Genomic DNA, 17,610 nt, shown 5'->3' on the forward strand with positions numbered 1-17,610 from the left:
TGATCCCATCATCCACGCCTAATTGGAAAACAGGGTAGCTTCGAATTCATTTTGTTAATCCTCACCAATTCCCTAATACCCCTCAACTGCCTTATATCGTTGAATTAGACAACATAGGTTAAGTATGCAACTTGTGTGGAATATCATCTTCGGCCATTGAACCATCAGCATTTTTGCTGAATAATCATTCTTCAAGAGCTATTCATGCACCTAGTACTAGTACTTGGTTATCATATGAATCTCCGGGTTCCAAGCGGACGGTCATCAACTTCAGCAATTGTAAGTCCCACTGAGCAAATCAATCAGAAAGATTTGCAAGATATCAAGCAAATATGTGACACAAGTCCTGTCTCTTTGAGTCTTGATGGCTTCATAAGCAAACCAAAGTCATTGAGCTCCTAATGTGAATGAAGCATTATCAAGTAAAACAAAGACAGGCAAAACCAAGTTGCAGCATAGATTGCTCTTACCCAACCAATCAACCAAGATTTCTACTTGTGCTAGAAAATTTACACAGTGCACGCGAGCATATTCCAAAGAAGACTGGAGGATCTTTTTACAAGAATATAGTCATACTGTCTACTGAAAGTGTATTACAGCCTGCCAGCCACTATTCAACCAATCCTCCTGTGTGCAAGAAAGGTGAGATCCATCAGCAGAATTTCATAAGTGTATTCAAGATTTTCAGGGCAATAAGGGTGACAAGCCACTTCAACTAGTTTCTCATATATTATCCAGAAAGTTACTTCACAAAAAAAATGACCAACATCAATTACTTATGCAACTGCTGTCTTTCAGTACCCCCCCCCCCCACCCCCACCCCACACACACACACCCAACACACAAAAAAAAAAAAAAAAAAAAAAGTAAAATAGTAGTAAATCACGCAAACAACCTAATGCACCATAAATCCATTAATTGCAGGTTACCTATAATAAAGCTATACTAGATCAAATGCATAAAAACGAAAAATGCAAATTCCAAGCACTTCCTGCAGAACTATTACCACTTCCTCCTCAAATAACTGAAATGTGTGGCCTTAAATCTTGTTTCTTAACTAATTTATTATGTTTACGCCCTAGGGTGTGAACTTCTTGTACTTATGACTGAATGAGTTGGATCATTCACTTTCAGACACTAGGCAGTAGAAAAATTCAACTTTCCGTTAAAGCTCCCAAAAGCAATCAGTCGGATCAATTACCGGTGCAAACAAAAATCAGATAACCAGAAGTTAAGCAGTCTAACAATTCTCAAGCAGATTTGTGAAAACTGGAAGTACAAAAGTGCTGATAGAACCATGTGAGGAGATGGTTCAAAATTCACCTTAAGGTTCTTTGTTCAAATCCTAAGCACTACATTTTTACTTCATCAACAAAAAATAAAATAAAATGTGAGGTGCCTCCAAAATGTATCATTTTATGCACATACATGCTCATTGAATGATCCACATGGACATGAAGAGCACTACACAGAACATTTGAAAGGGCAGAGCATGTACCTTTTTTTATTTTCGAAAAAGTAAATGGTTTACTTACAGACTGTATCTTCCCAGAGATGCCTGACAAGGTCACAACAAATTTTGCAGAACTCGATGCTGCAGGTTTTAACCAATTTTGCAGAATTCAAGGAGAACATAGATATACGTTTTGCAAATAATTGGCATCACAGAGGTTTAAAACCACGGCATCCACCATATATACATCTTGCCAAGATTTTTATGTGAAACAGCTTCAGCAATCAGACGACGAGCTTGCCCTTCCACAGCAAGAGGTAAAGATGGTGCAGCTCCAACACCAACAACAATTCCTTGCAACCGTGCTTCTATGTTACTGATTGCTCGCTGCAAATTTCAACTAAATCAAATTAGCAGTTATGTCAAAAATATTACAAGAGAAAAGTACAATTAGAGCAATACTTAGTAGAAAGAATCCTTGTGCTTAAGGCAACTAATGCAATTTGTCCACTCAACCCAGTTTTTTCTTGTCATCTTTTGAAGGCATCACACCACAAGAAATTGTTGTCTTACTAACTTCAACACAAAAAGGACAACACTTAGATTAACTAGCAGAAGATGGCTGTGGTGGGAGGACATGGACCACTTTCTTCTGCATTGTCCGGCAGCATCACGACTTTAGTGGGAGAAGATTTTAAGATGGTTTGGGATAATGTGCCAGCTACAGTGATGGATGCTCGATTCAGCTGGGCCTTTAGAAGACATAGGATGAAGCACGGCGTGGGATATTTCCCTGTCAGCGCTTATGCGGGTTGTTCAAAGAGAAAAATATGACGGCCTTTAAGGGAAATGAGGATCATTTTTGTACAGTTTTATGAACCTCTTTTTTTTCATTAGCGGGCACTTCTATAAAGACAAAAACAAAAAAACAGATTCTGCAGTGGGTTACACATCAGGTTCTAACAAAAGTATCACAATCCATATTCAGATATCTTACAAAAACTCAGTTCCTAACTAGTCTACTTCGAAAGATAACCAAGGAAATCTAAAGCTATATACACCATATGCATACTGCATATACATTAGGAAGATAATGTATAAGAATGTTACCCACAATACAAAAGGAAACGAAAGTCAATTTCGCCTATCAAAACTCATTAATTCATTTACCAGAGATAAAAGCATAACGGAAACTGTAGCACAATTATTAAGGACAGGTGATAAAAGCTCCAACCTGTGCATGAGGATTTTGGACCTCCACCCCACTAGATTTATGAGATTTAGTCCATTCCACCAGAGGATCGTGGATGAAAGTTTCAAGGACACTCATTAGTGTCTCTCTATGTGCCCGTAATACAGAAAGCGTGATCTCGCAAACCTTTAGGAAGATTCCTTCATAACCAGTAATGCCCAAGCCATCAATCATGTTCTGCATGTGGTCAATGTAACGAGTAAGTCATAAAACATGAATATTCCTACCAAATTCAAATCCAATCTGATTACCAAGATAAATTTCAAACTTTTCACCAATGCTAATATGGCAAAAGATGGTTGTTCTCTTCTTCTTACCTGTGTTAGCCTGAAAGGCACCAGTTCAGGTTTCTCTAACTGCAAACCTTTGTCAAATAAACAGCTGAAATCAACATGAACACAGTCACCAGTGGTTGAATCAAAGAGGATATTTTCGCCATGCCTATCTCCAAGGCCCACTATATGACCAACCATTGACCAAACAGCAGTAGTATGAGCATATGCAACCCGAGCCCTGAACCAAGCAGCTGGTTCCGAAAACATGTTCAAGAACCATTTATGGAAAGCTGGAGGGAACATTGGAAGGATTTTGTTCTTCAACATTTCATCTTCTGGCATTTTACCCAGGCACTGATCATAAATACGCTTAACTTGAGGATTTGTTTTTTGTCTATCAAATTTTCCACAGCTTATGTAGATGTCTTGGAGTATTTGTCGAAGCCCACGGGTCTGAGGAACCCACTCAACCATACCACAATCTTCTGTCAGTGGTATCACTGCAAATGTGCGAATATAAAGCTTCCTCCTGCGACTTTCAGAGCACTTAGATAGCAGACGATTAACCATAGCATTGAATTCCATCATACGTGCATCTTTCCTGAGATCATCCTTGGGCTTGCAAAGGAATGGGCGCTCAATTCCATCACTTCCCAAAAGAATAATCTGCAAAACACAAAAAAAAAAAAAAAAAAAAAAAAAAAAAAAAAGGAAAAAGAGGATTTGCTCAAATATGAACAACAAAAAGATCCACCTATTCATAATATATGCTCTGCACAACCCCACAGGGCATACTCTTGGTGCTATGGAGAGAAATTGCTAAGGAAGCATGAGACCAAGCATCAACTTTAGTATATCTGTTTCTTCTTTTTGGTATAAACAAAAGGATACAAATAGTATATATCAACTGTTAGACTTAGTTAGATGGAAAAAAATGTGAGACTTTATGAGCTCCTTACCCAATTTAAACTTTATTAGCTATTATCTAACAGCTTTGGTGTATAAACTTTATAGGGCATCACATTAAGTATTTATACTAAGTTAGCTATGCTATAATTAAAGAGAAATTACTCTTTGGGGTTGAAACATTACAATAGAACATTAAAGAAGACTGGCAAACTTTTTATTTTGATAGGTAAGTGAAGAATCTTATTACTGGAAAAAAGCAACACCCAGGTGGTGCGAACAGTAGTGCTGTAGTGATCATCTTCTTCACAATGTAAAGTGACTAAGAAATTCCAATATTCTTACTTTCATTTACATTATCACCAAAAAGCCATAAGAGAGACATTTGTGTATGTTCTCAACTTTGTTTTCGAAGCTTCTTAGATTCCTCTGTTTCCAGTCTAGAGGACTTCACATCATAAAAGGGCAGCCCGGTGCACTAAGCTCCCACTATGCACGGTGTCCGGGGAAGGGCCAGACCAAAAGGATCTATTGTACGCAGCCTTACCATGCAGCCTCTTGCAGAAATGCAGGGTAAGACTGCATACAATAGACCCTTGTTGTTTGGCCCTTCCCCGGACCCTGCGCATAGCAGGAGCTTAGTGCACCAAGCTTCCCTTTTCCGATGTGAAGTCCTCCAGACTGGAAGGTAAGGAATCTAATAAGCTTCGAAAGCAAAGTTGAAAACATACATAAACTACAAATGTCTCTCTTATGGATTTTTGGAATGAAAGTAGATAGAACATTGAAATTTCTTAGAAGGAAGAATATCGTCAGAGAAAATTAGATGTAAAGGCATCAAGAAGAGAAAGCCTTACTTTCTTTGGTCTCTGAAGCGAGGAAAGAATATCAGCCTCATCTGCAATTCCTGTAATTGTAGGAAGGTCTGCTGAATAGAAGATTTCAGATGTAATGTTCTCAGGTGTATTCACATCATATGTAGGTAGATTGACAGTAAGGGACTGTTGGGTTGGCATTATGATTTCCACTGGCATCATCCGCTTCAAAGCACTAAATTCAGTTGAAATGTTGATTGTTCTTGCCTTTGTTTGACCAGGATGGAAACATAGCTTGATTAGATGATCAATGAGCATAGCAAACTGCGCAAATAAAGAACTAACACTTGCTTCATTGGATTTTCTTCTTGCAGCATTTATAATCTCGGCAGCAGCCTCCCTTCTTGAAGGAACCGTAGATTTTGTAACAGCTGCCATTGTCCAAAGGGCCTGTTGAGGGTATTTCTGGAGAACACTTGTTATTATGTATTTCACCAACCGAACAATTTCTTCATTCTGATGGCAAATTCTGGAAACCAGTTGAGGGAGAACAGTTAGCCACTGATATGTTGGAAAATCATTTAAACAACCTCGCATGATACTCAAAACCTGCAAATGAGGAAGAGTTAAGAATAGAATCCAAAAATATCAGCATCACAACACAAAAGAAAGCATATATGTGTACACCACCTTCCCATGGATTGTTTTTAACTCTTTATTGGCTCGAGAGCTGCTTATATGATAAACACTACCAAAATCAAACCACAGTGTCAACAATCTAGGAAGGGCTTGGAAAAGATTCCTATGACCCCTGTGAAGGCCCTTTGCATAAAATAAGAGCACATCAGGAAGATATGACCACCAACTTCTCTCAGTGTTCATATTGGTGGCAGTAACAAGGGCCGAATTCGTTGGGACTGCTTTTGAACATGTCTCCTTATCATCCTGCCGTTTTCGAGCATCAACAAGTAGTTCATCACAGTATTTTGCCAAGTAAAAGTACCCTTTTTCCCACTTGGGCTGTAATTCCTTCACCCTAGAGTACAGACTAATCACATCTTCCTTCTGCTTTTGACCAGTGTAATGTATCCACCTTGAATAGAGTAGGAGAGTTTTGGCAACGCCCCTATTCTCGTTGGAAGACTGAGTACCACAAATTAGAGGTTGTGGGTTCAATGGAACCAATGAGAGGCTAGTGATTGATGATAATGCTGCAGAGCCTACAACCTCAACAGGCATATTCAGAAGGGTCTGTTGCAGCTCAGCAATGGCACCATCAGCTCGTCTGGTGCTCCACAGAAGCTTAGCCTTTTCCATGTGAACATTAGATGCACCTGAGGCCTTGGCTTCTAGAATTGCTCGACTTGCTGTCTCGTAATGACCAGCAGAACGACAGAGCTTTGCATATTGAATCCAGCACTCCCCAACTTGAGCATTAAGACCACTTGCACCAAAAACTAATCTCCGAAAAGCCAAGAGTGGTTCCCTAGCCCAGAGAGATGGTTGAGTGAGTTTGAGCCGATCTTCCCAGCTTTCCATTAGTTTTGAGAAATCTGAATCACATAGTACAAATGATTTTTCTAAGAAAGACTCACCACCAAGGAGAGAGCTATAATCCTCTAACTCCCGCAGCATGTGGAGCTTGACTACAAAGGGGTAAGCTCTAGCATAAGAATCCATGCCCGCAGCAGCCAAAGGAGCAATCAGAGCTTGTTTCGACAAAGTAATTTTCTTAGCAACGGAGAACTGATCTCTCTTCATTATTGCTTGAAGAATCTTAGCGACATCCATGTCAAATAAAGCATTACTCTCAGAACTGCTACATACTAAACCTTCTTCATCAGCCCCATTAAGGTATTCATCCATCAAGTCCCACCTTCCAAGCCTCCATGCAGCCTGAACACCTTGCATACACCAAGTTTTCTGGTATTTAGGTATTCTAGATATTAATCCATCAACATGGGTGACTGTGGCCTGTAAATGACACATGTTTAGCAAGCAGTTGACAACATCTGAATGTCTCTGGACAGAAGTTGGTTCCATCTGCAAAGCCTGCTCACAAGAAGTCAATACTTCGGCCCAGTTTCCTGCCTTCTTATTTATCAATAGATGATCTTGCAAGCTCTTTGACTTGCGTAAGGAAGCAAATCCACATAAGCCATCTGGCTCATCCAACCCACTATATATTTCCATCAGAAATGAGATGTCTTCATCCTCAAAGAGGCCACTCTTCTCAGAGGCAGGATTAAATGATCCTGACTTCTCCCGCACATGAGATTCAAAGTACAAAAGGGACCTTGCATAAGCTTGGCATCTGAAAGATGCCCTTGCAAGAGTCATTTTATGAATTGCAGCCAAGAGTTCTGAAACATGTTTACATTGAATAAGCACCTGGTCAGAATCACTTGACAGATTGATGGTCTTCTCCTTCAACTTGAGAGCTTGTTGCCTCGAACTGGAAGTTTGAATAGACAGGGAAAGTGAAAGTTCCTGTTGTACATCATCCACCCATTGACCAAGATTATCAAGAAGAGTGAATACAGCTTGAATGCAAACTTCGTTGTGCCCTGAACTTATACCTTTAACAACATCAGTGCTATTCTCTGATGCAGCAGCATTCAGAACAGATAAAATCTCCTCTGTTATGCCACAGCGTGCCTCTTCAGTACCATCACATACTGCATTGAGGACCAAATATGGAAGAAGATACATTGCTATTTGCATATCATGACGGACTATACCACGACAGGCATAGAAAATACTTGCTCGAGAACCTGTTGCATGTGCAGTCAGTTTCCTAATCCAGAAAAATATCCATCTTCTAAATGACATTGAAGGGCGATAGATTGGACCAGAAGATGTGGAATCTGACACACTTGGAAGCTGAAATCTGGAGGTTAAGCAAGGGGCTATAATCTCCTTCACGTAACTAGAGAAACGATTCCACAATCTCTGACCCCTTCCCTGCAATTCAGTGTACTTACCATCCACCACGGATACAGGCAACTTCACCAGTCGTTTCCCTCTTGTCTGTGAGGTAGAAGCTACAACATTGTCATCAAGAGATGCCTCACAGCCTGCAATCTTTAGTAGTTCCTGAATCGCCAAGGCTGCAGAATCTTGAATAATGGTGTCAGGAGCAGCCCTGAAAGACCGGGCCAGATGCTTATGAATCAACTCAAAAATTAAATCATCATCTGAACAAGCAATTTGGAACCGCATGCTTGAAAATCCCTTGACTTTTGAAGGATCTATTGCACCAAGTGCTCCAAGACAATCTGCACATATCAACTTCAGACGCTGACCAACCATTGTTCTTGATTGCTCTGCACATCCTCTAAGCAGAGATGTGATCAAAGCACTCATTACATCCATGTTTGCATCTCCTACCTTAGTAATTAAAGCCATGATATCCTCCCTCCTAAGATTGAGTAATTTACTCAACTCAGATGCAACCATATACCTGACATTCAAATTTTCATGATCCAAACCATCAATAATATCCCGCAACTGATCATTCAAGGTCATCATACCACGTCCTGCACTTATCATTCTGTTCACCCTATCTAAAGCAGGAATAGAAGGCAAAGGAGGAAACTCCCCAATGTGTTCCTTTAGAATTGATTTATTCTGAAGTACGAGTTCTTCCAAGATCTCCACAATTTTATTCAAATGAGAGGAGGAACTTTCACTTTCTCTCTCCAGGAAGGGAACCAGAGCTGCAAAAACTTGAGAAATCACGTGCTTCGTGCTAGATGGTGATATCTGTGCTATCTGCTTGATGAAAAAATGTAAAACAGAAAGACCATCGCCCTGAAGTGATTCCTTATTAATAGCCTGCATGAGAAGAACCATAAGTTTTGGTACGTAAGTGCTAAGATGGGAACCCATCATACTTATCAGCATCGCAATGCGCTTGATAGCTTGTCTTTGCAGTGATATATCCTCAGCATGCAGCATTTTCCTATCAATGCTGTTTAGGAGACCAACAAAATGATTCCTTAAAAACGCAGGAATATCTTCTTCACCAGTTAGAATCCCAGAAACTTCTTTTATCACCTGAGGCACCTTCATTAACCTGTGAAATTAGCAACATCATTCATACAATGTAAAGCTGACAGCTATTTTCATGACTTCTGGGATACAGTTAGCTACTTTTCATTTTAAATAATCTTGATAGTATTTTTGTAAATGAATAAGATGCATTGTGCCTAGTGGAGAAAGGTTATTGATGCTACATATAGTGCCCTGAAGTTGTTTCTAGTACATATAAAGTGGGAGTTATCAGGAATTTATGGGAAGATTTCCGAACAGACGTATGTATCCCTTGAATAGGGAGATGGAAAAAAGACAATTTTGGAAGGATACTTGCTCGGTCACATTCCTGTGTAGGAAGAAGTAATTTCATGATCTTTTCATATTTTCCACTTATCCAGACACTACTATAGCCCAACAGAACAATGGAATCTGGAAAGTCACTTTCAGCAGCTGCCGTCAAGATAAGGAGCTTGAGAGTCTGACTTCTTTGCTCTAGAAAATGGACCAGAAGGTTTCTCAAAAGCTGATTCTACTAAAACAAAAAGGTGACAGAAGAGGGAACATAGTTTTAAGGCTTGTTATCAGAACTTGCTTAAAATGAAGAGTTTCTCTAAGCCTTGGTCTTGGCATTTTTTCTAGAGAAATAGAGCTGTTGAAAAGGGGTTTATGTCGTGAAGAAGATGCTTCTTACATTAATTGGAGGATCATAATCATCTTTCCTTACATTACATGGTGGCAATGGGTTGTGGGATATGTTGTTAACTATTTCTGGGATACAGCAAGCTATTCCTAGATCCAGAAAGTTCATTTGAAAGATATTGCATACTAGGCAACTCTGCATCTTTGGGATTTATGCAGGTAAAGGAACCAGAGGTGCCTTGAGAGTAGCTGATCAAAGCAAATATTTAAACTAAAATGTTGAACAACTCTTCTTTTTTCCGTGTACTGTAGATGTTATAATTGTACATATGTTGCTACACTTTACTAGTTCCCTTTGATTTTAACATCATAAATAACAAGCACTACCTCAACTGCTGGTTTTGTTAGTTATATCCTTACTTTCTTTACCCCCACGCCACACACGACCCCAAAGGCTCAAATCGAAAGAGGAAGAAGTAGTCAGGAAGGAGTTGTAAATCCGTCTTTAACATCATCCATTATTTGCAACTCAATTCCTTTTGGGGGGCCAAGCAGAATGGCATAGTGCAATTAACTAATGACACCATGATAGTAATACTAGAAACTAGGACCTCTACCTGCTTTAGATACTACCAATTTGTGATTCCATCTCCAGAAAGAATAACCCACTAGAAAAAGGTAAAAGTTCAGAACTAATCCTACCTCACCTCAGCTGCTCCCGCCATCCCGAGAGAAAAGCTAAAATAAGTGAAATAAAGAAAAGAACAGCAAAATAGAAAAATTGAGAAATAAAGAACAAAGGCCAAAAACTGTCTCTTTAGCAGAAACTAGAATTTATGCTTCAAGAAACTCAACAATGTAAGCTTCTTTGTGGTTTCTGAAGCTATATTACCTTTTACTTATCTCCATTGACTCATCTTCATCTGTGAAGCATACAAGTTCATCCAAAAGAGCAGGAAGTGCAGCAGCAAAAATTTCCTGTTTGTCAGAACCAGTCTGCTCGTGGTAGAACTGCAGAACAGAGAGCAATTCTTGGCCATCGGCTCGATGAAGAGCATACGCAAGTACTTTAGGTAACCAATTAACAATTAGTTGCACCATATCTGTATTTAAGCGCTTAGCGAGCTCATATAAAGTGAAAATTGCTTGTTGATTATCCTGCTGAGTAAGAACCAACTTTGGGAGGACAACAGGAACCATTCTCTTCACAAGTTCCTCAGTATCAGTGCCAAGAATAGCTGCCGCAAACTCTTCAACCAGTTTTGGTCGGCTAGCAAGCCTTATAGACAGGTAATCAAATAAGTCATTTCGAATATGAAGAAATCGAGACAGGATTAATTCAAATCCTCCTCTAAGATGAAAGTAGCAAGACTTTATTATCAACCTTGATGCAATTATTCTAACTGTCACATGGGGACTATCAAGCTGATCAATCAATAAAAGAAGAGAGAACATAAAAGACTGACTCTGCACATCAACCACTTTCATAATCTCAGCTGTAGCTTCTAGAAGAGTTGCGAAAACCAGAGGATCATCCGCTGTTTCCATAGCATATTTTATTTTGCCAATGAACTTTTGTTCTTTGGATCTGTTAGCAGCCTCGTGGCCATCCTCATCCAAGAACAAACAATTCAGAATAGGTTCCTCAATGAAGAAACTAATCTGTTTAGAAAAGGATTCTCGAATGGCCTTTTTCCCATGAAGGAGTAGGAAATCAACACATTTTAACCATTCAGATCTTGTTTTAAGAAGAATACTTTCAGTTCCATGGAGGAGTATTCTCTGAAGCACGCCTACACAAGCTAATTGAACATCTTCAGATGATTCATCAAAAAGAAGACGGAAGAAGATGGATTGTAAATGAACATAATCATGGTCTGTAGTAGGCTCTTTCTTGTGTATGTCAGGAAGATGCAAAACAGTTGAATTTGATCGGTTTACAAGTCCAGCATGCATGTCACACTTTGAACACCAAAATCCTCCCACAAGGTCATCCATTGTCATATTTAGTCTTATATTACCCTTTGGCAAGTAAAATTTGCATTGGCCTTTCCTTAGTACACCAGTTGTACAGGATCCATAAAGGCACGCCAAATAACCAAGACACCCCGGGATTACTTTGTTAATTCGACCATGTGCCTCTTTCTCCAGGATCCTGCAAACCAATATAAAAATAACTAATACATTAATGATATGGCAAGATTGCTTGACATTATAGAGACGGAGAGCAGAAAATTTATGACAATATTTTGCACATCCATATGCATAAGCTCGTATGTCAAATTTGATATGAGCAGATAAGTACAAAACCACGTGACAACATATAACTTACCAAATTAAAAGACCACTTTTGACTGTTATATAGAGCAGTCTTGTTCATACAAATATACATTAAAAAATAAAATAAAGAGCTTTTTCTCACTTACTCAAGCCTCTTGAAAATGTGATTCAGTAAACCAAAACCAGACCACATTAATATCACTGGCATGGAAATGACAGCTTCAATTTTAACATCCTCGGCTGTATCATGGAGTCCCAAGTCCAATATATCAAGATCATTTCCACCTTGCAGTAAAGGCCCAATTTTAGACAGCACACACAGAGAAAGGATCTTTGCCTTCGATGATGAGTAGGTATCAGTAGATTGAGATCTGGTCCATGGATGCCTTAGCAATGACTGTATAAGTGCTAAGTTGCCACCCTTGGTCTTGAAATATTCGCTCTCACTGGGAAGGGAGCCTAAATAGATTTTACATATTAAAAAGGGAAGACAAACAAAACAAAGAAAGAAAAAATGCAGTTAATGGAAGGTTGATACTTATCTTTTCATTGACTCAGACACACCTTCTTAGTGGATATCACAAATAGCCATACAAATTTAATTGCTATGAAACAAAGCAAGTAGATTTCAGCTGCAACAATTCACATTTAGAAAACAAAGGTATCCCCAGTTATGTTGATAATGACCATAACGACCACTTATGTTGATATGTGCAGTAGCACTAGCTAATTCAATAAATGGAACACAATGAGAAGAAGCAACGGGAAAGAATTATCAAATACTAAACCGATAACTCTTATCTGCAAACAGCCAAGATGTCACGACCTAAATTAAAAACCGATACCCACTGCAATTCCTTCACAGGGATGATATTGCTTTAGAATTTGGACTGGGAAGTAATATTTGTTCTGGCAGAAGTTAAAGAATTAGTGCAAAATATGCTGCTGCCTTAATAACCAACAAACGATGATATGTCATCTTCGAGAAATATCAGCATCGAAAGAGCAAGCAAGTCAAAAAATGTCAGTCATTCCAATTTCCCAGAATAGTACAAACTAACAGAACCACATCAATCAAAATAGCCAATTAGGGCAAATGATTGACTCACGGACATAGAGTAACAAATTGAATAGACATGAAGTTGTTAACAAAATATGTTGGAACTCTCTTATTTCTTCACTCGACCTTGGTTTTAGAGGCAATGATTTTTTTTTCCTGATAGATTATAAACAATGAAAAGTTACGGGAAGTGCTGAATGAATTAGCATAGATCTAGCATTTACCTGCTATGATCAATAGGTTGTGAATTGCTTCTAAAAAGAAATGTAAATCAATAGGGTTTGGAAATTTCTGATTTGCCTGCATGACAATGACCATAATTAATGGGACGAAGGAGTGCATAATTCAAATGAACATGCATAACTGACCACCAACCTCTTCACACACCCAAGGGATCCATTCATACATCTGGCGGAATATTTGAATTGAAAGTTCCGCTTGAGGATATCTACAGAAAACAATACAGAGTGTACTAAGAGCTGTCAATGCAATTTCTGGAACCAAAGAACTGGATTCCTGACTAGGAGGCTTTAGAAGTTTAATAAACAGAGTCAATGAGTTATGCATATGATCAGCATATTGTTTCTCCCCCAAAGAGCCAAATCCATAGCTAATCACATCTTCATATTTCATACTGGAATATCGATTTTCATCATCAATTTTCTGATGTTTGGCATTTGAACTCTCCAGGTCTTCACCTGGTCTTTTCTCTGCAGCCCTTGGATTTTCATGCACGTCAGATAAACCTTTTCCACCATTATTAACACTTTCACCTCTAGTAAGATCAGGAAAGATCCTAGATAAAGCCACTTGAAAGCACTCAATTAAAGGCATGATGGGTGTGGGTGAGTAAAGCAAATGTATAAGAGATTCAGGTCTCCAGATATGAGGAGGACAACTCTTTGCAATACGAGTATAGGCAAGACATAGAGCATCCTGAAAAAAGTTTTTAACTATTAAAACAATTAAATCAGAGGGCAAAAATCAATTCATTTAGACTGCGACTATACAGAGAAGAAGTTTACTTGCTAAAGACAGATATACAAACAGAAGGAAGAAGGAAGAAGGTTCAGTGCACCTTCAGGTCAAGACTTCTTGTTTTAAGCAACGAATGGGGAAATATATTTACTAAATCAGCAGATGTCGATCTAACGATGTCATCAGGACAATTGGTGTATAATACATGAAGGCATCCGCCAATGGACGAATCATAAGCTGTATTGCTGCAGTGAAACAAGGGATTATGTGCAGAAGCAAACAATCAAGCAAGGAGAGATTTAGAATAAACAAAGCAAATGGGATTTAAGTCTTAAAATTTCAATTCTAACTCCCTATCTCTTCAGAAAATGGGACAGTGATGGCTTCAAGATTTTGCTAAATGCTGATGCTGCTCTTCAACAGACTTGCTTGGAGCCATAACCATTTCTACTGCAAATTTAAGAGATGTTCTTAACCATTTCTGGAAGAAGTTTCCATGAAGTTGCTATGTGATTGATAAAGTGTGTTGCTATGGAAAAGTGTGGCTCCTGCCAAGGTGAAGTGCTTCACTTGATTGGTTTCTAGGAAAAAATATGTGACTCATAAGGCAATGCAGAAGAGGGGTATCAACATAGTATCCAAATGCCTCCTCTGTAAAGAGGCTCTGGAGACTAAACATCTATTCATGCATTGTAAGGTAACTGCTCAAGTGTGGGCTCTGTTTACAAGCATAGCCAATGATTATTGGACTATGCCAGAACACACTTCTGACCTCCTTAGCTGCTGGATCAAAAGGGGAGGCAGCAAGAGTCAGAAAAGATGGTAGAGAAAAGTTCCAGCATGTATCTTGTGGATTATATGGAAAGAAAGGAATCAGAGTATTTTTTAAGGAAAGGAATGTACAATACAGCAGATCAAATGGAAAGTAATTACTACTCTAGGCTTTTGGTGTAAAGAACAGGATATAGAAGAGGAGTTCCAATTAGTGGACTTCATAGGTTCTCTGTAAGTATTTTTTTTAGTCTTTTCCTTTCTTGTAACAGTTTTTGGAGGTGGCCAGCATAGCCTTAATGCTGAGGAATTAAAAAAGTTACCAGTTTCAAAAAAAAAAGTGTGTCGGATAATAACCTCAACCTAGATCAAGAAACACTTCTCATATGCTTAAGTGCACAAACTAGCAAAACAAATATCCTATATCCCTGGATTGAATGGGGAAAAAATACACAAAAGGATTTTGAATTTGTACTAAGCACAGAAATCAAATTGGCGCATCTCCTTCCTTTCCTTTTTTTTCAACATAAGTGGCACATTTTGTTGGTATCCATATTCACTAAACCAAATGCGGAGGAGAGGAATAGCAATGTTACTCAAAATTTAGAGGAGGTTGGTCCTTTTCCCCTGCAGCGTCAGAACTCCAAAGTCAAAGTTAAGTAACGGTACCTGAAGACTGGAAGCCCAGCCTCATCTCCACGTAATATGGCCGTAATCAATTGAATCAATCTCTCAGCAGGAATGATTTCAGGATTCATAGCTGCTCCAGTGATTCGTAGAAAGTCAAAACATGCCTTGATTGAAATTTTGACAAGGAAAATATCAGACTAAAAAAGCAAAGAACAGAGAATAAGGCTCAAGCTATGAATAACTACAAAGCATGTTATGAAGATAGCAAGATAGCTTGCTATGGAAGTACCAACCATGTGCACATCAACATCTCCGAAACACAGAAGTGTACATGCAGACAAAACAGATGAGGTCTCAAGGAGTCCTTCAACATATAGAGTTCCTTCAGTTAAACATTTACAGAGAATCTTGATGGAAGAAGAAGCAAAAGGCTGCCACCTTTCTTTGCCTTTGACATTAATCAGAATGCCATTGCCATCGGAAGGTTTACAACACAAGGGAAGATCACTTAATATCGTTGTTTCATGGTTGCTCCAACCTCCACCGAATGATACGCTGAAACACCTCAAAGATACTTCTTGTGATTCTGTAGAGCTTTGTTTATCACATAGTGAAGCAACATGAAGAAGATCTATATGAAGAAAAAACAAGTCATCTGGTAATAGCAATCAATTGAGGAGGAAAGCTGTCTGCCATAACATCAACATATTTGTTGTGCAAGTGAAATTCTAGAGAAATTTCATGACAGTTGGAGCATAATCATAATCCAGAAACGTAAAACACGCATCTCACTAAATTATGATAGAAGCCAAATAAAAAAATCATTTAGTAATCTACTTTTCTGTTTCCATTTAACTATCTTAGACAAGTAAAAACATGGTTCGACTAATCTCTTCCCATGTTATCTGGCATTCCTCATCAGTCATTATTTGCATTGATGTGTTTCTTTAAGCTCCCATTATCCTGATCGAAATAATCTTAATGTACATATGAATAGTTTATCCCCCAAAGGTACTACTTTAGCAATTTGCTGACTCTAGTCACACTGAAACTTTTGTTTGATTGTCTACCACCAATCCACATTGCAATTCATGGATCTACTGGAACTATTTGAAAACATTTTCAATGTGTACCTTCAACCACCAATAAAGTGTCCATAAAGAATTGTCGATAAGCATCTCGATCTCCGGTACGAAGTGTAGATAATAGGGCTCCAACTGTTTCAATAATCACTGCATGTCTGGAGCTGGAAAAATCAGAATGGGATGTTACTCTTAGCTACATGAAATTAATCTGAGGTAACTCTCATAAAATTTCAATTCAAACTCCTTATCTCATCAGCATCTTGACACATGCAAAAAGAGACAAATAGGCACTCATCACTCTCATCAAGGGTCGGAACTCCACTGAGCAAAGAGGCTGACAGCACTTCTACCATTCTACATGTTTCTTTAGTAGCAGATAACTAAAGCTCTTATATCTAAAGGCCTGACTAACAGATTCAAGTGAGCATTTCTTTTTTAATAGAGGTGACGTCTGTGTGTCTAGAGTTGGGAAAATCAGACACAGAGTAACAAACTCAAGCAAGCTCGCTTTTAACAAAAATGATGTCTCTCATAATCAATTCTAACTCCCTATGTCTTCAGTTGAAATATGCAAGAAAGGAAAAATGGCTCTCATCAAAGATCCAAATTCCAATGACTAAAGAGGCTACGTGTTTCTTAGCAATATATATTGAGAGTTTATCACAAGGCAAGACTAACAAACTCAAGTGAGCTCTTTCCTATCAGTTATGTCCAGACCAGCTTGGGCATCCCTCCACTAATTCACTTGGCAACCTTCCAATACCACAAGAACATAGTCGCCTCCAACCAAGGCTGGGGTAAATGCTTTCAGAGTTATAGTCACTATTCAAACCTAACATCTCCAGCTACTCAAATATGAAAATGTAATGTTGCAAAGCAACTCACCAGAAAGCAGGTTCTGCCAAAAATGGCAATATGCGTCCTATCACCGGAAGGACAGCACCAGCCTTGCCATGATAAAATACTCCAGGAAAGTTTTTAGCGGTATGTGCTATGAGCTTTAGCACTGCAAAAACCTCTCTCTCATTCGCTACAAGATATTCAAACAAAAAGGAAAAATCAAAATTACTTACAGATACATACATTTAGAGTAGCAAGAGAAAATTCTAGAAGAAAAAGAGAGACCTGATGCAGACGGAACGACATATGCATTAAGAAGATTGGGAAGTACGGCACGAAATCGGACCTCCAATGCATCGTCGTTTCGGATGTTTGGAGGTGTGGATGATGAAGCTGCTATGCGTTCTCGAAGTTCGTGGACTAAACTAGACAGATTCGCCATGGACTCTTTGCTGCACTCACTTGCTTCCCTCCTTTTTCAAACTCTTCTGGTTCTGTCTCCCCTAATTCAATCGGATTGACCCGATTCGTTTTTCCGGGTTGCCTGAGTTTGTCGGATTTGGAGGGAAACTCATATCGACAGTTTTA

The 17,610-nt window shown here is 38.8% G+C and overlaps 1 protein-coding gene across 2 annotated transcripts; it reads right to left on the minus strand.

The window, feature by feature from the left end:
• Positions 1-1,581: 1,581 nt before the first annotated feature.
• Positions 1,582-17,475, minus strand: LOC125815623 (serine/threonine-protein kinase ATR). 2 transcript variants are annotated; one of them, XM_049495142.1, is made up of 15 exons: positions 17,308-17,475; positions 17,068-17,212; positions 16,231-16,343; positions 15,391-15,728; positions 15,137-15,261; positions 13,797-13,941; positions 13,094-13,654; positions 12,943-13,018; positions 11,805-12,117; positions 10,271-11,533; positions 5,392-8,779; positions 4,744-5,310; positions 3,023-3,646; positions 2,688-2,882; positions 1,582-1,840 (listed from the first exon to the last, which is right to left on the minus strand). In XM_049495142.1, the coding sequence occupies exons 1-15, from the start codon at positions 17,462-17,464 to the stop codon at positions 1,673-1,675; spliced, it is 8,178 nt and encodes a 2,725-aa protein (XP_049351099.1). In that variant the 5' UTR covers positions 17,465-17,475; the 3' UTR covers positions 1,582-1,672. The 2 variants fall into 2 exon arrangements, with proteins under 2 accessions (XP_049351099.1, XP_049351100.1); XM_049495143.1 differs by lacking the exon at positions 17,308-17,475 and having other exon boundaries at positions 16,231-16,337; positions 17,068-17,214.
• Between the last annotated feature and the right edge of the window lie 135 nt (positions 17,476-17,610).

Source organism: Solanum verrucosum, unplaced genomic scaffold (genome assembly GCF_900185275.1).
Source record: "Solanum verrucosum unplaced genomic scaffold, falcon-dt-bn FXZP01000261.1, whole genome shotgun sequence".
NCBI classification, from domain to species: domain Eukaryota; kingdom Viridiplantae; phylum Streptophyta; class Magnoliopsida; order Solanales; family Solanaceae; genus Solanum; species Solanum verrucosum.

Coding starts and splice junctions, on each gene's coding strand:
- LOC125815623 (XM_049495142.1), bottom strand. CDS start 17,464: ATGGCGAATCTGTCTAGTTTAGTCCACGAACTTCGAGAACGCATAGCA. Junction 12,118..12,942: donor CAACCTATTGATCATAGCAG/GTAAATGCTAGA, acceptor AAATCTATTTAG/GCTCCCTTCCCAGTGAGAGC. Junction 1,841..2,687: donor TCCAAAATCCTCATGCACAG/GTTGGAGCTTTT, acceptor TGAAATTTGCAG/CGAGCAATCAGTAACATAGA.